Source organism: Ranitomeya imitator, chromosome 1, assembly GCF_032444005.1.
Source record: "Ranitomeya imitator isolate aRanImi1 chromosome 1, aRanImi1.pri, whole genome shotgun sequence".
NCBI classification, from domain to species: domain Eukaryota; kingdom Metazoa; phylum Chordata; class Amphibia; order Anura; family Dendrobatidae; genus Ranitomeya; species Ranitomeya imitator.
The window spans coordinates 969,496,636-969,519,358 of NC_091282.1; the positions used below are offsets into that span (position 1 = coordinate 969,496,636).

The 22,723-nt window shown below is 43.5% G+C and overlaps 1 protein-coding gene across 1 annotated transcript in view; it reads right to left on the bottom strand.

Annotated features, from left to right (window-relative positions):
- Positions 1-22,400, bottom strand: part of AP1AR (adaptor related protein complex 1 associated regulatory protein) — an 87,056-nt gene extending 64,656 nt beyond the window's left edge. Inside the window, exon 1 of the mRNA XM_069743840.1 lies at positions 22,234-22,400. Coding sequence (XP_069599941.1) covers positions 22,234-22,307 — 74 coding nt within the window. The 5' untranslated portion in view covers positions 22,308-22,400. The remainder of the gene's footprint in view (positions 1-22,233) is intronic.
- Positions 22,401-22,723: the final 323 nt, after the last annotated feature.

Consider the following 22,723-nt stretch of genomic DNA (forward strand, 5'->3'; position numbering starts at 1 on the left):
TAAAATACTGATCAAATACTGCTAGTGTGACGGCAGCCTAAAGGGAAGTGGGGAATCTGGAAATACAGATTGTAATGGGGTTCATTTTTATAATAAACATTGTAGTTTCCGTGCAGCTCTCCTTAGAGCGGAAACTAAACTACAATCTTTATTACAAAAAGAGGCCAGATTACAATCTGTATTTCCAGATCCCCAATGTCTGTGCTTCAGGCAGTCCCCAATCTAAGAAGCATCATTGTTAGAAGCTCCCTGTCCTCTCCAACAGCTACAGGAACCTTTCCCTGAAACCAGAAAAATTGTAAAACCTGTCCATTTTTAATCACCACGGACAAGATAAAGATCCCCAATTCACATCAGGACTACAAGATCCCAGGTACTTTCAGCTGCATCACATCTAATGTAGTGTACTTAGTTATATGTACCAAATGTCCAGCTGGGGGTCTGTATGTTGAAGAGACAGGGCAAAGCTTAGAGCAAGGATGAATTCTCATCGCCACACAATAAAAGATGCGGCCAAACATGTTCATATCCCTGATCACAGCATCATAGACATAAAATTACTTGTATTAAAAGGCAACTTCAAGTGTCAGAGAGACAGAAAAATTTGGGAGTATTAACTTATGACGACCTTTGACACCTTCAGGGCAGGAATGAATGTGTCACATGGATTTATGTCTTTCTATATCAACTAAGGAATGTGCTTCTCAGACCATTTGGGGGCATCACAAACACGGAACAGACCTCAATGACAGAATACAACTTTCACAATCCTTATCTATGAACTGCTTCAATATTTAAGGCCACAACTGTTTATCCCTCTCCCATAGTGCTATTTCTGCTTCATCTCACTTGTCTTATCTATTGAATTATCCTGTGTGTATAAATATGTGATTCTTCAGATGTTGTATTAGTCTATGCCTGATGAAGGGACCCAAGTAGTCTGGAAAGTTTGCCATTTGTTACCATCTTTTAAGTTAGCCATTAAAAAGGTATCAACCACAGAGGGCTCTCAAATTGTAATATTTTCCTCTGTACTGGATAACACTGTACAAATTTTCCTTCAAAAAAATACAGTAGGCACTTTCTTCAATCACTGCCTGTAGTACGCTGCACTCCATTTCATGCTGACAACTTTAGTCACGGGTAAAAGGGTATTCACCAGAATTAACATGTCACATGCGATTTGTCATTTCTTCTAAAGTGAATGTGAAGATCATGTTTGTTCTTCGAGTTGTAAGGCCACGTTCACATGTCAGTATTTTACATCAGTATGTGTAAGCCAAAACCAGGAGTGGAACAATCAGAGGAGAGGTATAATAAAAACACGTCACCACTTCTGCATTTTTCACCCACTCCTTGTTTTGACTTACAAACACTGATGTAATAATAATAATAATCTTTATTTATATAGCGCCAACATATTCCGCAGCGCTTTACAGTTTAACAGTTTCAAACACAACAGTCATAAGTAATAACGTTAACAATACAATAATTAAAGCAACACAAGACGACCCTGCTTGTGAGAGCTTACAATCTACAATGAGGAGGGGAAGATACAAGGTACAGGTGTATATGTACAATGATGTATTTACAATGATGGTCCAGCCATCTTCAGGGGTGGGGGATAGATGGAAGTAGCGAATGGGACACACACGCACACACACACACACAAACCTAAAATGACTGATTAGGGAATGTGAAATACTGACCAAATACTGAACGTGTGATTGTGGCCTAATGTGCCCCAGACTCAAGATTCTGAGCACTGAATAGCCCCTCCGAGAGAGCGGAGGCTCGTCTAAAAGTGTTGGCAAAGTTTAAACATCCCATGTCACATTCCACCTCACCAAGGGCAAAAGTGACATTCTGAAGGACTTCCTAGTATCTAGTCCAATTAAACATAAGAATGTGTAAACTAAAATATGATCTCTAGAAAATTTGATAAATACCTTTAACTTTTATTGTGTGTGACTTTTGTAGATTTCAAGTTTTTTGTTACACATAGAAGCGGGATGAGGGTAAATATGTAGGGTTTGGATAATTTTGTATATGTTTATTTGGTCGTGAAGAAAAGGTCTGCACCCTGAAATGAGTTATCCATGACTATAAATACCTGTTACTGTCCAACATTCAGCATTTGGTCTTTATGGGCAGACAGACGGCCGTATCTCTCATGCGAGGATCAGGAACTGATCATCTGCCCTCCTGACCTTAGTGTGATAGCTGCATAGAAATACATCACGCTGTCACGCTCCAGTCAGGAAAGCAGTCCATGCACTGCAATGCAATCCTCACACAAGAAACACAGCCGTTAGGCTATGTGCACTCGTTCAGGATTTCTTGCAGAAATTTCCTGGGAAAAAACGGAAATCTTCTGCAAGAAATCTGCATGCGTTTTTTGCGCGTTTTTACCATGTTTTTGGTGCGTTTTTTTGCGGATTTTTCCAAACATTTACCAATGCATTATATAGTGGGAAATCCGCAAAAAATCCGCAAAATTAATGAACATGCTGCGTTTACTACCACGATGCGTTTTTTTCGTGGAAAAAAAACGCATCATGTGCACAAAAATTGCAGAATGCATTCTAAATGATGGGATGCATAATGTATGCGTTTTTGCGGTTTTATAGCGTTTTTATAGGGAAAAAAAACACGAAAAAAAACACAAAAAATCAGCAACGTGTGCACACAGCCTAAGTATCCTGGGAAATGTTATTCTTGTGGTGAGCAATCAAATAAAACATAAGGAATTTAAAAGGAAATTGACAGGTCCTCAAGGCCCCTCTATCTGCCCCAGAATAATTACAGCCTTAATCCTGCAATAAAATCTTGCCTTTCATGTATTTATATAATTAGTTATGTGTTCACAAAAACAACTTTTATTGAAATCACTTACATGTGCAAATTGCCCTGAACTAGTCTGACCAGCCTTCGATTTCACAGTCTAGTCCGACTCTCCAGTCTCTAATCCCGTCCCCTGGAAGAAGATGATGTGGCGAATTTCGAGCATTCACGCCACTTCACTCCTCCCTGTGTATGCACATAAAGCCTGGGTTGATCACCCAGCTTCCATCATCTTCATAGGCGATTGCCTGCAATCAGAGACCGATTGTGAAACCAATGACCTGTTGGACTAGTTCAGGAGAATTTGCAGAGAGAAGTGACTGATTACTAGAGGTTATATTTGTGAAGAAAAAAAAAAATAACAGTACATCAGTGTCATAATAAGTTTGGGCGAGCTGAAAGCTCATTTTTAAAATATATATTTTTATTTATTTTAAATTTATTTACCGTATTTATTTTTTAAAAGCTAATTTAGTCTTTCCTTGCAGTTTGAAGCAATCCCCAGTTGGAATATTGACACATTATATTTCTTAATGGCTGTGGGGATCTGTGAAAGGTATGGCATTCAATATGCGTACACAAGCCAATCACCCAAATGCAACAATAAAAATGGAGGCTGACCGTAAGCCTTAGGGTATGTTTCCACGCTCAGGATGACATCCGGATTAGCTGCAGATTGAACGCTGCGTACATCCGCAACGTTCAACCCACAGCGTCCAGATGTTACAGCATAGTGGAAGGCATTTTATGAAATCCCGTCTCCACTATGCGTGCAAACACGCACCCGGCGGCCCTGCGTTCCTGGACATGCGACGCGTCTTTTTAGAACGCAGCATATCTGTTTACCTTGCGGCGACGCCCCGTCGCCGCAAGGTAAATCACAGGGTCCTATGTATAGGGTGCGGAGATTCCGGATGTGTGCAATGAACACATCCGGAATCACCGCGCGTTCAGAAGGGGGTGGCGCTTTGGGTGGAGCGGGTTTTCCGCTCCGTCCAAAGGCCGGCTTCACACTCAGCGTATGAAAATACGGTCCGTATATTACGGCCGTAATACGCTGAAAAGTCCCGAAAATAGTGGTCCGTAGCTCCTCCGTAGGCAGGGTGTGTCAGCGTTTTTTGCGCATGGCATCCTCCGTATGTAATCCGTATGGCATCCGTACTGCGTGGTTTTCTCGCAGGCTTGCAAAACCAACATACCGCTATAGAAGTGATCCATGTGTCCCAAAAAGAAAAAAAAAAAATTTATATACATATATATACACTATATATATATATATATATATATATATATATATATATATATATATATATATATATATATATATATATATATACATACAGTGGGGCAAAAAAGTATTTAGTCAGTCAGCAATAGTGCAAGTTCCACCACTTAAAAAGATGAGAGGCGTCTGTAATTTACATCATAGGTAGACCTCAACTATGGGAGACAAACTGAGAAAAAAAAATCCAGAAAATCACATTGTCTGTTTTTTTTATCATTTTTTTTGCATATTATGGTGGAAAATAAGTATTTGGTCAGAAACAAACAATCAAGATTTCTGGCTCTCACAGAAATGTAACTTCTTCTTTAAGAGTCTCCTCTTTCTTCCACTCATTACCTGTAGTAATGGCACCTGTTTAAACTTGTTATCAGTATAAAAAGACACTTGTGCACACCCTCAAACAGTCTGACTCCAAACTCCACTATGGTGAAGACCAAAGAGCTGTCAAAGGACACCAGAAACAAAATTGTAGCCCTGCACCAGGCTGGGAAGACTGAATCTGCAATAGCCAACCAGCTTGGAGTGAAGAAATCAACAGTGGGAGCAATAATTAGAAAATGGAAGACATACAAGACCACTGATAATCTCCCTCGATCTGGGGCTCCACGCAAAATCCCACCCCGTGGGGTCAGAATGATCACAAGAACGGTGAGCAAAAATCCCAGAACCACGCGGGGGGACCTAGTGAATGAACTGCAGAGAGCTGGGACCAATGTAACAAGGCCTACCATAAGTAACACACTACACCACCATGGACTCGGATCCTGCAGTGCCAGACGTGTCCCACTGCTTAAGCCAGTACATGTCCGGGCCCGTCTGAAGTTTGCTAGAGAGCATTTGGATGATCCAGAGGAGTTTTGGGAGAATGTCCTATGGTCTGATGAAACCAAACTGGAACTGTTTGGTAGAAACACAACTTGTTGTATTTGGAGGAAAAAGAATACTGAGTTGCATCTATCAAACACCATACCTACTGTAAAGCATGGTGGTGGAAACATCATGCTTTGGGGCTGTTTCTCTGCAAAGGGGCCAGGACGACTGATCCGGGTACATGAAAGAATGAATGGGGCCATGTATCGTGAGATTTTGAATGCAAACCTCCTTCCATCAGCAAGGGCATTGAAGATGAAACGTGGCTGGGTCTTTCAACATGACAATGATCCAAAGCACACCGCCAGGGCAACGAAGGAGTGGCTTCGTAAGAAGCATTTCAAGGTCCTGGAGTGGCCTAGCAAGTCTCCAGATCTCAACCCTATAGAAAACCTTTGGAGGGAGTTGAAAGTCCGTGTTGCCAAGCGAAAAGCCAAAAACATCACTGCTCTAGAGGAGATCTGCATGGAGGAATGGGCCAACATACCAACAACAGTGTGTGGCAACCTTGTGAAGACTTACAGAAAACGTTTGACCTCTGTCATTGCCAACAAAGGATATATTACAAAGTATTGAGATGAAATTTTGTTTCTGACCAAATACTTATTTTCCACCATAATATGCAAATAAAATGTTAAAAAAACAGACAATGTGATTTTCTGGATTTTTTTTTCTCAGTTTGTCTCCCATAGTTGAGGTCTACCTATGATGTAAATTACAGACGCCTCTCATCTTTTTAAGTGGTGGAACTTGCACTATTGCTGACTGACTAAATACTTTTTTGCCCCACTGTATATATATATATATATATATATATATATATATATATATATATATATATATATATATATATATATATATATATATATATATATATATATATATATATATACATACACTTGAAAGCCGGTAATTCAATTACCGGCTTTTTCTTTCTCCTTCCTAAAACCCGACATGATTTGAGACATGGCTTACATACAGTAAACCATGTCTTCTCTCCATTTTTCTCTCCAGGCTATTAATATCTGCCCTCAGTCACTGGCTTTACTACTCTGGCGGAGAAAATTGCGCGGTAGCCCACGCCAATTTTTTCCGCCATTTAACCCTTTATTTTAAGAGCTAGAACGGCCAAATTTTGCAGATACACACTACTGACATTAGTAGTGTGGAATCTGCAAAAAAAATGGAGAGAAGACATGGTTTACTGTATGTAAACCATGTCTCAAATCATGTCGGGTTTAGGAAGGAGAAAGAAAAAGCAGGTAATTGAATTACCGGCTTTCAAGCTGTATAGCGCTGGAATAAATATTAATATATATACATATATGTGTCTCACTGACATATATATATATATATATATATATATATATATATATACACCTATTCTATGTGTACATATTTATTCTACCTATTGGACTGTAAGCTGTCAGTGTGATTTTACTGTACACCGCACTGAATTACCGGCTTTTCTCTCTAACAGCGCTGCGTATTTCTCGCAAGTCACACTGCTTGTCCGTGTGTAATCCGTATTTTTCATGCTTCCATAGACTTTCATTGGCGTATTTCTTGCGCAGTACGGTGACAAACGCAGCATGCTGCGATTTTGTACGGCCGTAGAAAGCCGTATAATACGGATCAGTAAAATACGGCAGATAGGAGCAGGGGCATAGAGAATAATTGTGCCGTATTTTTTGCGAGTTTTACGGACGTAGTTTCTGCGCTCTTACGCCCGTAAAACTCGCAAGTGTGAAGCCGGCCAAAGCGCCATGATTACGGACCGTGGACACGCACCCTTATAGGAACAGGGGAAGCATCACTGCAAAGTCAAAATAATAAACCATTACCAATATAAATAACAAACGGCAAGCATTCAGCAGAAAAAAAAAATAATGATCTTTAAAAATATATATTAGAAACTGGATCTGTTGCAAAACAGGTAATGACTGAGAACTGTTCTCACTTGTGATCTGCTGCCTATTCCAAGTCATTGCTAAGGATAAGGATGACGTGTGGCCTTCTATCAGACACCAGCAGACAGAGAGACATGTGCCTGTGCCAGGATCCCTTATGTAATGTTACTCCGACCTCCCTGGCGGGCACACCAGTGATGGGAAAAGGACTACAATGACGCCACATTTTACAACAAAATGCATAACACACACAAAGATGCAGTCCTCCATAAACCTTCCGTTCTGTTAAAATCTTCTTGTAAACCAAAATGAATAAATCATCACAGAATATGGAAAAAGGAAGCACATTAATTAATAAAGTCATTCCATGAATATTTCATGGTTTTCAGGCTGCGCGGTAGCCACTGACACTGAAGCACATGCTCCTGCCTGCATAACGTCCAGCGACAGATACCACAGAACACACGGCCTGGGGCTTCCTCTGCTCAGGACGCAGGGATGCTATAAGGCGGTGCCCACGTCTGCGGCAGTGGAGATCTACTGGAATAATACAATAAAAAGCATTTCCCACAAACGGAGTAAAAAAAAAAAATGTAATACTAAAACACTTGTTTTAATTAACTTCAAAAGGGAACCCTTCATGTAATTATTATTATAGCGCCATTTATTCCATGGCGCTTTACATGTAAAATGTTGAACATGATATCCGAACTGCAGGCAGGATGTTATACAGCAAGAGCAGCTGAACAGATGGATATACAAGTTTGTTGGAGAAGTTTCAGTACATGTATTTTATTCATTGAAATCCCTGGTGCTTTTGTACGTAGGAGTCCAGTGGGCGGGCCTTCTCAGCCATTGACAGTCTTCCCTGTACAACTATACATGATGAGTGCAGTCCGTTGCTGAGTAGGGCCGCCCATTGGTCTCATATGCCCACAAATACCAGACTCCAATCAATAAATTACAGGTTGCACTCAATATTTTCCAACAAATCTGTAATTCTGCTTAGATGCTCCTTCTCCATATTATGCTGTCGACAGATCAGACTGCATGTACATATGACGTGCTCCTTTTAAAGGGGTTGCCTTTAGCATACTGAACCAATCTGATCAATGATAATCTTACTAATCCCCACCACTTATGTGCCGCTACTTTCCACGTCCCTCACCAGGGTCTCTAGATCTTGGCCTGTGATGACACGTGGTTGACAATCACTGGCTGGAGTGGTCACCATTAAAGTTACTGCTGCACCATTCAGTCACATTTCCATGTCAAAAGTTATCAAAAGTACCCTGTTAACTAATCTATTAGCGTACACCACATTGATGGCACCATAAAAATCCCCTCAACATCATGGTCCTTAGGGCCCAAAATACTAAAAGACAGTTTTGTAAACAATTATGGGAATATGGCCTTCAATGAAAAGAATACCTTTAGCGTACTAGGTGCCAGAGTCAAAGCAGTTGGGGCTGTTGGTTACTCAGTAAAACCAGCTCTGTGGAGCTCCCTTCTCACCAAGAAGCCCAAGTATGCAGTGCATGACAGTACAGAAAGGGAACTTTTCCGTTAAAGGGTATTTCTTGAGCAGAACACAGCCCTCCAGTCTGCTCACTTCCTGGTTTCGGACAGGGCGGTCACTCCTCCTTGAGTGACAGGTCTGGAGAGTAGCAGATCTGCTTGAGTAGCACAAGCTCTGCTGTAACCCATTCATGTATCAGAGGCTTCTTCTGGAGTGCACAGTGCCAGCAAAGTATTTACACAGATCTAACGGGCACTGGGAGCCATGATTAGGAAGCCTGCAATGAAAGCTGCTGATGGTGGGGCCGGTGAGTTTTTAAGCTTTACAAACTTAGCTTGTCTTGAGCCGAGAGGGAAGTGGGCAGCTAAATGCTGTACAAAAAATGAATGCGCTGAACAGCCGGTTGAAAACTGACTGATGTAACTACTGGGCATTCTTAGTCAATATGGGCACAAGTGGCCAAGCTCCATGGAAACCAACAGTTACCACTATGTAAGATAAAAGCCCTCAAAGCAGGGAAATGACAGCAGACATAAAAAGGAAGACAATTGAAAACTTGCTCATTTTCATGCTGTCTAAACCAATTTAATTACATGAGAATAACCCTTTAAAGAAATTAGGTCTAAGAAAAGGTTTTGGCAAAGAAATTGCTGTACACTCTGGCACACTTGTCAAAATTAGATCATGACACCGTGAGAATTGTAATCAAAGAATGTGCCAGGTACTTTATAAATTTGGCACATGCTTATAACAGTTTTAACTCCATAATTAAATATCTTTATGCTTTCATCTGTGAAAGTTCTTACAAATATGCAAGTTATTGTTGGGTTTAATTGTATTACTCTACCTGCACTATCCCGGGTACTCCTATAGCTATTCTTCACACTATTTGTGACCACAACTAATTAGACATGTGGTCGGTATTTTGCATCCAGACAAAATCTGAATGCAAAGACTACAAGTAATGAATCTTTTCATTATAATCTCGCTTCATTTTGCATACATAAGCTTAGGTCTCTGTTCACTTTTCTGAATTGTGTCTGTCTTGGTCAAGAATTCCATTTCTCTCCTACAACCTATCTGTTGTATACCGGACATAAATGGTAGCAACGGGGTCACACTGGGAGTCCCTCTTGATTTCAGTTTTGTGTCAGCTTTTAGATTGCAGAACATTTTTCTTTTGTTCTAAAAGCGAACACAGACTGGACTTCTAATCACCAGAGTTTCAGGCAGAAGTGTAAACGTTGTTCTGACAGCTATAGCAGCCATAGACTAGAAAGTAGGCATAAGGCTGGATTCCTAAATAGCATATAAAATGCCCCATGAAGCTAGCCTTAAAGGGACACTGTCACCTGAATTTGGAGGGAACAATCTTCAGCCATGGAGGCGGGGTTTTTGGGTGTTTGATTCACCCTTTCCTTACCCGCTGGCTGCATGCTGGCTGCAATATTGGATTGAAGTTCATTCTCTGTCCTCCATAGTACATGCCTACACAAGGAAATCTTGCCTTGTGCAGGCATGTACTATAAAGGACAGAGAATGAACTTCAATCCAATATTGCAGCCAGCGGGTAAGGAAAGGGTGAATCAAAAAACCCCAAACCCCGCCTCCATGGCTGAAGATTGTTCCCTCCAAATTCAGGTGACAGTGTCCCTTTAAAGGTGTTGTCCAGTGCTAGGACAATCCGTTCTTGATCTAAGGCTGGGTTCACATTGCGTTGGTGCAGTCCGGTCAACGCATACGTTAAACGGACTGCACCAACACTAGTGCATTTTAAAGATCGCGTTATGCGATCGCGATAGCGCAGATGCTCCACCTACGCTAGCGGTGACGGCCCCGAAAACGCTGCAGACCGCATCCGGGGGTCCATCACAGAATGATGGCACATCGCCAACACATGCCGATTATGACATGCATTAGCAATGCGTTACATACTGACAGTCAATGGGTGCGCTGAAGCATCCGTTACATTGCGTTAGTGCAGCTGTGTAACGGATGCCGTCAGCGCATTGCTATTGACGCAATGTGAACCCGGCCTAAATGATTGGCCCCGATAAAATAAAAAAAGCTTGTCCTCACGTCCTGCGCCGATGCCTTTCCAGCAGTGTCGGCACTCACGGTCCCGGGGCTCCTGTGCAGTTGGAATGACATGTGAGCCCAGCGCTCAATCAGTACTGCGTTATTGTCACCGCCTTTTGTAGAATTGGACATGAAGAGGAAGTCCGGACTGCGGCTAATCAGGCTTCCTCTTCATACTCAATTTGACAGAAGGCGGGGACAGTGACTCCAGCGCTGATTGGGCGCCGAGCCCACATGTCATACCAACTGCACGAGAGCCCTGGGGAAAGCAAGAAGGAGAGTATGATTTATCGGGGCCCAGCATGGGATGACAAGTTGTCGTCCAAGTAGTGGACAATTTCTTTAAAATCTGCAATTAAATCCATAAGTTACAAGCTCATATTCTTGCAGATTTTAATGTACATCTGGTTTCAAAATTTCCCTTATTGCTGTGGGTAAAATAGTCAGCAAAAATTCACACTGAGTGAGCTAATCACTGAGCACGGTGGTGGCTCAGTGGTTAGCACTGCAAGCCTTGCAGCGATGTGGTCTTAGATTCAAACCCCACCAATGACAACATCTGCATGGAGCTTGTACAGTTAGGTCCATATATATTTGGACAGAGACAACATTTTTCTAATATTGGTTATAGACATTACCACAATGAATTTTAAACAAAACAATTCAGATGCAGTTGAAGTTCAGACTTTCAGCTTTTATTTGAGGGTATCCACATTAAAATTGGATGAAGGGTTTAGGACTTTCAGCTCCTTAACATGCGCCACCCTGTTTTTAAAGGGACCAAAAGTAATTGGACGATTGACTCCAAGGCTATTTCATGGACAGGTGTGGGCAATCCCTTCGTTATGTCATTCTCAATTAAGCAGATAAAAGGCCTGGAGTTGATTTGAGGTGTGGTGCTTGCATTTGGAAGGTTTTGCTATGAAGTAAATATGCGGTAAAGGAGCTCTCCATGTAGGTGAAACAAGCCATCCTTAAGCTGCAAAAACAGAAAAAACCCATCCGAGAAATTGGTACAATATTAGGAGTGGCAAAATCTACAGTTTGGTACATCCCGAGAAAGAAAGAAAGCACTGGTGAACTCATCAATGCAAAAAGACCTGGGCACCCACGGAAGACAACAGTGGTGGATGATGGCAGAATAATCTCCATGGTGAAGAGAAACCCCTTCACAACAGCCAACCAAGTGACCAACACTCTCCAGGAGGTCGGCGTATCAATATCCAAATCTACCATAAAGAGAAGACTGCATGAAAGTAAATACAGACGGTTCACTGCACGGTGCAAGCCACTCATAAGCATCAAGAATAAAAAGGCTAGACTGGACTTTGCTAAAAAACATCTAAAAAAGCCAGCACAGTACTGGAAGAACATTCTTTGGACAGATGAAACCAAGATCAACCTCTACCAGAATGATGGAAAGAGAAAAGTATGGCGAAGGCGTGGTACAGCTCATGATCCAAAGCATACCGCATCAACTGTAAAACACGGCGGAGGCAGTGTGATGGCTTGGGCATGCATGGCTGCCAGTGGCACTGGGTCACTTGTGTTTATTGATGATGTGACACAGGACAGAAGCAGCCGAATGAATTCTGAGGTATTCAGAGACATACTGTGTGCTCAGATCCAGCCAAATGCAGCAAACTGATTGGTCGTCGTTTCATACTACAGATGGACAATGACCCAAAACATAAAGCCAAAGCAACCCAGGAGTTTATTAAAGCAAAGAAGTGGAATATTTTTGAATGGCCAAGTCAGTCACCTGATCTCAACCCAATTGAGCAGCATTTCACTTGTTAAAGGGACACTGTCACCTGGATTTGGAGGGAACAATCTTCAGCCATGGAGGCGGGGTTTTGGGGTTTTTGATTCACCCTTTCCTTACCCGCTGGCTGCATGCTGGCTGCAATATTGGATTGAAGTTCATTCTCTGTCTTCCATAGTACATGCCTGCGCTGTGCAAGATTACCTTGTGCATGCCTGCACAAGGTAGGACAGAGAATGAACTTCAATCCAATATTGCAGCCAGCATGCAGGTAGCGGGTAAGGAAAGGGTGAATCAAAAACCCCAAACCCCCGCCTCCATGGCTGAAGATTGTTCCCTCCAAATCCAGGTGACAGTGTCCCTTTAAAGACTAAACTTCAGACAGAAAGGCCCACAAACCAACAGCAACTGAAAACCACCGCAGTGAAGGCCTGGCAGACCATCAAAAAGGAGGAAACACAACGTCTGGTGATGTCCATGAGTTCAAGACTTCAGGCAGTCATTGCCAACAAAGGGTTTTCAACCAAGTACTAAAAATGAATATTTAATTTAAAATTATTGAATCTGTCCAATTAGTTTTGGTCCCTTTAAAAACAGGTTTGCACATGTTAAGGAGCTGAAACTCCTAAACCCTTCATCCAATTTTAATGTGGATACCCTCAAATGAAAGCTGAAAGTCTGAACTTCAACTGCATCTGAATTGTTTTGTTTAAAACTCATTGTGGTAATGTATATAACCAAAATTAGAAAAATGTTGTCTCTGTCCAAATATATATGGACCTAACTGTATGTTCTCCCCATGTCTACATGGGTTTCCTCCCACATTCGAAAGACACACGCTATAACTAACAAACAGGGAATCCCTGCATGTGTTGCGGCTGTCTAAATGCTGGAAACATGCAGCCGCTGGGACTCAAACATTATTCAAGCATGACCAAGATACTCCGGATAACCCGAGGACGATCGCTCATCACTACCTATCATCTATAATAAAAGTGATTTTTATATCACAAGACAAAAAAGAAACCGCATAAAGTAAAGAACAATTAATGTGCAGGAACACACTGTTGCCTGTGCACACAGACTCCATTGTTATGTGTCATGTGCAGATAGTACACTGCTCTGATGAACTCACTGCATGCAGTTCATGCAGGACGTACACCAGGAATGGAGGATTGCTTGGTCTTACCTTGCACTTTAGCAATGCAATGTTAGCATTAATATTGTATTATTGGTGCTAGTTGTTTATATTCATTTATTTATTTCACATTCTTTTATTCCTCAGCGCTTTACAAACACTATTGACACTGTCCCCATTGGAGCTCACAATCTAGAATCAGTTTGTCTTTGGAATGTGGGAGGAAACTGGAGAACCCGGAGGAAACCCACGTAAACACGGGGAGAACATACAAATCCCATGCAGATGTTGTCCTTGGTGGGATTTGAACCCTGGACCCCAGCGCTGCAAGGCCGCAGTACTAACCACACCATGCTGCCCTTAGTATATGCGATCTATCCATGTTCAACTAAAGCATCCTTCTGTTCACAGCTTTTCATCACTGTATTTTCTAACCAGCATTATTAGAATAATTATATGCCTGGGCAATTAGTGCTTCAGCATTTGGTGTTCAGTGCATTGTTCTAGCAGGCAGGGGAGGTTTATTAACCCTATTATGGGCATGTCGTGGTTTGCATATATAGCCTTTTGTCGGTTTTAATTGTTCTTAACGTTACATGGTTTCTTTTTGTCTTGTGACTGATCTAACTAAAATAGTGATTTTTATAGGTTATCCCTTGCTTGGCATGCTTCTTTTTCCCTTTATGTTGTCTATTTTGGTATGCTTCAGGCTGATCCCCATCTGTTTTTGGGGCTCTCTTTATATCATAGCGCTGTGGAATATGATGGCACTACATAAGCAAAGTATAACAGTAAGAACACTGTTTGATTCCATTTGTAAAATTCCATCCACCTACATTGTACAGTACTAGCAAATTGTGAAGCAATCCAAATTGTAGACTCATGTAAAGCACTTTTCAGTATCAAACTGGTGTTCTCTGGTTACACCATAGGATTACATCTGGAGGCCCCTCATCCCATCTTATACAGAACATGTTGTAAGCAGGCTAATGGCCATGTAGTCGACGGGAGGTATGTGTCACAGGGATGGCTGCTCTCTGATGTACCCAGGATTATTTTCTCTAGTGCACGTAAGAGGGTTGTTTGTTTGCACCTGGGACCGGGTTGAGGGTAGCTGTGAGAGACGGGCGGGTCTAGCTAACCCCATACCACATCTCCGGGTGTGGGTAACAGCCTATGTAATGGAGACTGGCACATGGTCTGTGTGATGGGAGGGAGAAGGCCTCCTGTGTGTTTGTATCCAGACTAAGCTGGAGTACTGGACGCTAACCCAGCCGCTGTGCCCACAAGCCTGGCGTAACAGAGCCCTGCTATGGACATTTTGTATTTTCTTTGCCTGATCTACAGGGCTGTTTGTTTTCTGTTTTTGCTTTTTTTGGTTTATGAAGCAATAAACCCACATGAACTTTTAATGGAACAAGCCTCCTGTCTTCATTCCAACACCCCAAGTGAGTAAAACCCTTACAATTTGGATATCCTCTTTGTTGCTATTATTGAACATATTAGACATATTAATAGTTTGTGTAAATCAGCAATAATAGACCATAGTTCAAAGTGGTTTCCTCTAAAGCCACTGCAAATTGGGATGTCTTCTGTTGGTCCAGAGCCTGAGCTCATGAGAAAATCCTCCGGGGTGCCATTCTGACCCTGGGGATGAGCAGAGGACACTTTTCTTTTTGTAAAGGTACCGTCACACTCAGCAACTTTGCAAAGAGAACGACAACGATCCGTGACGTTGCAGCGATCTGGATAGCGATCTCGTGTTTGACACGCAGCAGCGATCTGGATCCCACTGTGCCATCGCTGGTCGGAGCTAAAAGTCCAGAACTTTATTTCGTCGCCAGGTCGACGTGTGTCGTCATGTTTGACATCAAAAGCAACGACGCCAGCAACGAGCATAGGGCCCCTAGATGTGTGTCGGATCGGTACAATCCTGTTTGACGTGGAGTTAACAACCAGCGAGAACGATAAGTGAGTCGCCGTTACGTCACTGGATCGCTCCTGCATCGTTCTGGAGCTGCTGTGTTTGACGTCTCTACAGCGACCTAAACAGCGACGCTGCAGCGATCTAGTTTAGGTCGGCTCGCTGTCTACATCGCTGCAGCGTCGCTGAGTGTGACGGTACCTTAAGTGTTTAGCCAACACCTTAGATCAGCACGGTAGACTACAGGAGCCCACTCCAGTCAGTTCTTTTTATTAGCGAGGCAATGACAACTTACACACAGTGCGTTTTTAGGCGCATGTTCATCCAAAATCCTGAGATCAGGTCCTGCCACCAGTCGCTTGATCAGTGGGACCTTTTGAATGTATTTAAAGGGAACCTGTCACCCCAAAAATCGAAGACGCTGGCGGGCTTAGCTCATCTTCGATTTTGGGGGTGACAGGTTCACTTTAATAGAAGGGATACTTGCTTTTTGGCTTTTCCTTTAAGAAGCTATTCAGTGTCCTAAAGAATTGATGAGCTGCTGAATTAGGATCTCTCATAAAAATGAAAGAGCTCCAACAAAGAGAACATTACTGATTCAAGGAGACCTACTCATACATCTCAATACACTTCAATGTTAGGACAAAAGGGAAAAACTAAACATGAAATGGAGAAATAACTATAAGCATAAAAGCAAATAGTTCGAATGACTAGTGGAGGTCAATGGAAAACTACAATATAGTGAGTAATTTAGTAGCACCGATGTCCCTGAACTCCTCACATCCTGTACATAATGTATTGGATTATTGTCTTTTATTCCTTTGACGCCATTAGAACTTGGACCACCTCACTAGATACCACTTAAATGATTGAAGAAAATATTGCAAGAAGAAAACATATTGATAATATAGTCAAGAAAACAGCTGTTCTCTCCAATTCAATATTATAATAGTACAATTAATGTCCTCTCTGACCACATTATTCCCATAATCGTCCTTGGCTTCTGTTCAGCTATGGGAAAAGAGTTTCCATCTACTTCAGGAGTTAAAAAAAAAAAAAAAAAAAAAAGTGTTTCTAGAATAAATCAACCTGGTTCCAAAGTGCAACTTCAATTTCCAGGAAGCAAGTGAAGAATGTTACTGAAAGTAGGGAATTGCCAACACAGTACTTTACTGTTATAATAATGGAATTGCACCTAGAATAGGAAGGGCAGTGATGGCGGAAGTCTACTACATTTTCATGGGAACTGGATAAATAAGGTCCAGAACACACTGGGTTCTTGATAGACCATTTCCTGTAAATCGATTCATACCAACTCTATCGGCCATGTCAGTGATCTGTGGCTACTGGACAGGAGCACCGAGAACCACCTCCTATCTCCAGGCATTAGCGTCTCTTGTTTTGATTACCCAGCCTGGCATGATATCACTTGCCACATGCCGTAACGGTGTTGCAACAAGCTGGCAAATCAGACGACCAGCTAAGGATGCCGGGAGGCAGGAGGTTGGTCTCTGGACCCCTGTCCAGCAGCTATAGATCACTGTCATGGTTGCTATACTGGGTCCTACAAATTGATTTGCACCAACTCTAGTTCTTGACCTACAATGTTAGAAGAGCACCCAAGAAACGGAGTAAAAGTGTACATAGGGGTCTAATGCAAGAAACGTGCCTATTTGGTCTTTGTCTAGCTAGAAGCAGTATACTGCAAAAAAGTATGGAAAGTGTTGTAGCCTACGCTATTCCAAATCATGCTGCCCCCAAAAATACATTGAAATCTTTCAGTGGCAGATGCCACTGTATAACATCACAGGAATCCATTTGATGGACAGTGGTGAGATTTTTCATTACACATACCGTATATTAGAGCTAACCTGTCACCGGATTCATGCTGCCCAAATTGTGGACAACATGAACTGCAGCTCCGTATATTTTTCTCTTAAAATGCTCCAGCATTTCAGAGACAATATAATTTACAGATCCAGCCAGTATAAGGTCTCCCAGAGGCCACAGGCCACCCCGGACTTGACCCTATAACACCTGTACAGGGATCTGGCCTTATAACAAGGTCCACTGTATTGCTTCCACAGAAGCACTGCAGTCAAGAGAAGCGAACCAGGGCAAGAGTATGGCAAAACAAAGAGGGCAAAAAAGACACAAAATGCAGGAGAAATGCCAATAAACAATCAGAGGTCAAAACAAGAAACATATACTAGACAGGAGCAGAGAACACAGTCCGCAACCAGAAGAGCACAAAGCTATGACTGGCAGTTACCAGCAATATGCTGGGTGCATTAATAGGGTGTGGTGCTTCCCAAAAAACTGAATCCGGGAGCGGATTACTCCAGCTGGACAGCACACACACCAATACTGCCAGACTGGACAATAGTACAGACCTCAGCCACCCTAATCTTAGAGGCTGGACATAGACTATGCCGCTTTTAGTTTTGACATCTGCTCCATCACCAGCGCCGCCCATAGAATGAATACAGTGGCAACTGGTGACAGAAGCAGACTTCACCAGAGCCGATCTAGGTGGAGATGTGACAACTAGGAACCATAGCGAGTCTAGTGTGGTTACACCTCTTCCTAGTTATGCTAGAGATGACTGACCGGTTTCTCCCGTGTCTGTACATAGGGTTAGAGTAGTCAGTCATCTGCAGCGGCGCTGAGAGAAGACGACCTAGTCTCATTTCTGGCTATGGACCCCGGCCATAAGTATATCTTATCTGAAATGCTGGAATATTTCATAGAATGTCACACCGATTGTAAAAACAGACACGTGGATGAAAATGGTATCCCGCACACTGATGAAAAACTGACCTTTACGTTTAAATAAAAATGGAGGTCTGATTGAAGCGTTTGTGTGAGGGAGGCCGCTGTCGTAAATCCATCACAGCCTTTATTTAAGGTACACAACTTAAGCCAACATATAATGTGGCCCTTGTCTAAGTTTTCACTCCCGATTAAAGGCCAGTGGGATCAGTGCCCAATATGGTCCTATATGGCAGAAGCATGCTGTAGGCAGTATTTTTCTGTCAGACCCATGGTCTCCAGCCATGTTCCACTGTCATACACAGTTGTGTGAAAAAGTGTTTGCCACCTTCCTGATTTCCTATGTTTGTCACACTTTAATATTTAAATTTGTTTCGTGATCTGAAATATTTGACAGAGATAACACAAAATACAGTTTATAAATGAAGGACTTTATTATTAAAGGAAAAAGAAATCCAAACCTACATGGTCCTGTGTGAAAAAGTGATTGCCCCCTAACCCTAATAACTGGTTGGTTCACCCTTAACAGCAACAACTGCAATCAAACATTTGCGATAACTGGTAATGAATCTTTTATAACGCTCTGGAGGAATTTTGGCCCAAACATCTTTGCAGTAGTGTAAGTCAGCCACATTGGAGGGTTTTCGAGCATGAACTGTCTTTTTAAGGTCATGCCACCACAGCATCTCAATCGGATTAAGGTCGGCACTGATTTGGCCACTCCAAAGTTTTAATTTTGTGCTTCTCAAGCCATTCAGAGGTGGACTTGCTGGTGTGTTTTTAATCATTGTCCTGCTGCATAACCTAAGTGAGCTTCAGCTTGAGGTCACGAACAGATGGTGGGACATTCTGCTTCAGGATTTTTTGGTAGACCGCAGAATTCATGGTTCCATTTACCACAGCAAGTCTTCCAGGTTCTGAAGCAGCAAAACAGACACAGACCATCACACTTCCACCACCATTTATTACTGTTGGTATATTGTTCCTTTTCTGAAATGCTGTGTTACGTATACGCCACATGAATACACGTTTCAAAAGGTTACATTTTTGTCTCTTCAGTCCAGACAGAATTCTCCAAAAGTCTTGGGGGTCATGAAGATGTTTCTGGCAAAACTGAGATGAGACTTTATGATCTTATTGCTCAGCAGTGGTTTTCATCTTGGAACTCTGCCACGCAGGCCATTTTTGGCCAGACTCTTTCCTATGACAGAGTCATGGACACTGACCTTAACTGACGCAAGTGAGGCCTGCAGTTCTTTGGATGTTGTGTGGTCTTTTGTAACCTATTGGATGCATCATCGCTGCGCTCTTGGGGTACCTTTGAATGGACCGCCACTCCAGGGAAGGTTCAACACCAGGCTCGGACTGGCCCACCGGAGAACCGGAGGATTCTCCGGTGGGCCCACGCACTGACACCTGCTGGCATACTGGCCAGCAGCTGCGTAGGGTCCCCACTGCTCCAGGGGCCCCCAGCCAGTGGCTATGGGGCCCCTGAGTCAAGGGGGCCCACCCTGTGCCAACGTAGCAGCAGCTGGAGACAGGATCCTGTCCCCGCTGCTAAAGCAAAGTGAATATTCACGCTTCCCCATGCCCCTATGGGCATGGAAAGGCGAATACCACTTCTATTTAATAGCGGGCAGCGTTAGCCGCAGGCTGCAGCTAACACTGCCCGCATGTAAAGCCCCACCACTGCACCACACACACAAAGCACCGCATCACTCTCTCACACAAATCACTGCACTACACGTACACAAAGCACCGCACCACATACACACACAGGCACACAGCGCAGCACAGCACATCCCGGCATCATGCTTCCTGTCTGAGACAGCCCAGCTGGATGACGTCATCATCCAGCGCGCTGTATCAGACAAAAAGCTGCCGGCGAGGAAGAGGCTGCCGGGATGTGCTGCTGCTGCGGGGAGGTGAGCTGTGCTGTGTGGTAAAGGACAATGATATTGGTGGGGAGAGACCATGAATGAGGTGATGGACAATGATGGTGTTGGGGGGAGACAATGATAAGCAATGATGGAGGTGATGAAATGGACAATGATGGTGGTGGGGGAGGAGGCAATGACGGAGGTAATGACGGAGGTGGTGGAATGGGCAGTGATGGTGGTGGGGGAGAAGGCAATGATGGAGGTGGTGATGAGGACAATGATGGCGGTGGAGAGGGGTTGCATTATACTTTATGAGGAGGCTACATTATATTCTGTAGGGGGACTGCATTATTCTCAGGACTACATTATATTCTGGGTGGCTACATCATACTAAATGAAGGGGCTACAGTATATTCTATGGGAGGCTCTATTATATTCTGTAGTGGGGCTGCATTTTCTCAGGGTACTACATTATATTCTGGGGGGGTTACGTCATACTATATGAAAGTGGCAGCATTATACCCTATGAGGGTGCTACATTATATTCTATGGTGGGGACTGCGTTATACCTGAGGAGGTTGCATTATATTTTGTGGGGTGCTGCATTACATTCTATGAGGTGGGTGACATTATATTCTATGAGGGGGCTACCCCTCTATGATTCTACCCCAACCCTTGCTACATAATTAAGACGTGTACTACCTTATATTATACGCTGATATTAGGGTGTTTTACCGCACAATTGGTGGTCTTTAATCTATTTATATGCAGCTACAGTACATAGTGGGCCCCAAGAATGATTTTCTCTGGTGGCCCCAAGGTGCTCCAGTCCGACGCTGTTCAACACTGTTCCATGTTTTTTTTCCATTTGTGGATAATGGATCTCATTGTGGTTTGCTGGAGTCCCAAAGCTTTAGAAATGGCTTTATAACCTTTTCCAGGCTGATAGTACCGTAATTGTGATCTTTGTTTCTCATTTGTTCCAGGATTTCTTTGGATCGCGGCATGATGCAGGTCTAATTTAGGTGTTTTCTTGATTGAGAAGAGGTGTGGCAGTAATCGGGCCAGGGTGTAGCTAGGGAATTTGAACTCCGCTTCCCAAAGATGTGATAAACCACAGTTAATTTCATGTTCTAAGGTGAGGGGGGCAATCACTTTTATCACCCAGGTCCCTGTAGGTTTGGATTTCTTCTTCCCTTAATAATAAAGACCTTCATTTAAAAACTGCATTTTGTGTTTTATTGAGTTATCTTTGTCTAATATTTAACATTTCTTTAGTGATCTGAAAGATGTGTGCGATAAACATGAAAAAGAATAGGAAGACAGGAAGGGGGCAAACACTTTTCAGACAACTGTAGGTTCTGTCAGGCTCCTCGGTGACTGATCCAGTGCTGGCTTCTGTTATACAAAGAATCATAGGGCCACAGTTCTCCCCACAGGAGGCTGCACCTAGGAGGTTGGGCAGCCTGTGTCTGGAATAACTACCACGCAGACCTGTGTGACCCTATTATTCGTCAGTCGACCACTATGGGTGGTAATGAGCAAATGGCACATTTCTTCTGTTATCAAACATTAGGCGCCACATAGAGGCTCACCAGACAGCTCTCAGTGCACACACAGGTCCACCGGCAGGCGTAATGTCTAGTGACCCTATAAACCCAGGGGCGGACATGTCATTGGTGCAGGCACACGGACTAAGGAGGAGGAATTGGACTACAAAGGGCCCATTTCTTTTTCTTGCACAGGGGCCTCTTCTGTCTGTGTCCATGAGTGCTATAACCACAGCCATAATGGGGTTACAGACGTACCTCACAGGTGGTATAATGTAGGTTACGTCACATACACGATAACTGGCGATAATGTCTCTTCTGACGGACACAAGACGACAGTAGTAGCCACAGAAGCTGACAATGGCGCTGACACACTGTACTTCCTGGTACAGTAACGTCACCTCACCTCTGGGGAGACTGCCCCTTTATCAGGTGAGCGTACTCTGACATGGGAGCTGAGGGGTGATTATAATGACATCACATGACTGCTGACAATCATGAGACATACGTGACGCCCCACTATCACTGCAGCCCAGGGGCACCAGGTCACGTGGCTGCTGTCCTCTCCAGCTGTGCGCCGGCCACATAGAAGTGTTTGGAAGCCGATGCTGCCCCGAGCCCTGTTTAACCATAGCAGTGCCATGTCACGGCACCCCCGGACTCACCCGCCCACTCCCACCACATCCCTGTCACTCACCCTCCTCCCGACCTCTGGATGCGATTGTTCTCCCTCCTGCAGAGACTCCAGCACCGGGTCCAGCAGATCCCCATGGCATACTGAGCCGGGCGCGTACACAGCAGTGCGCCCACCTCAGAAAGCCGGCATGCCGAGCTCGGTCTCCGTCACGTGACACACACCTCTTCTCCTAGAGGCCAGAGTGTTGCAGTGAGTAGCTCCGGAGCCAGTGTAGGGAGATGGTCTACGACAACATGGCCGCCGCTGCAACATACAGTTACCGTAATTACTCAGAGAAGGCGTCACATCAGCTAGTGCGTGTCACTATTGTGCAGGAAACTAAGGCGGTGACGGGACAGCTGCCCCTAGTGGTGCAGTACTAGTAAGCAATATAGCAGTGGTTACTATACACACAGTACTGGTGGCACCGTGCGCTGCTAGCAGGGGTGTAACTACAACAGGTGCAGGGGTTGCAATTGCACTGGAGCCTAGGGGGCCTTAAGGGTATGTG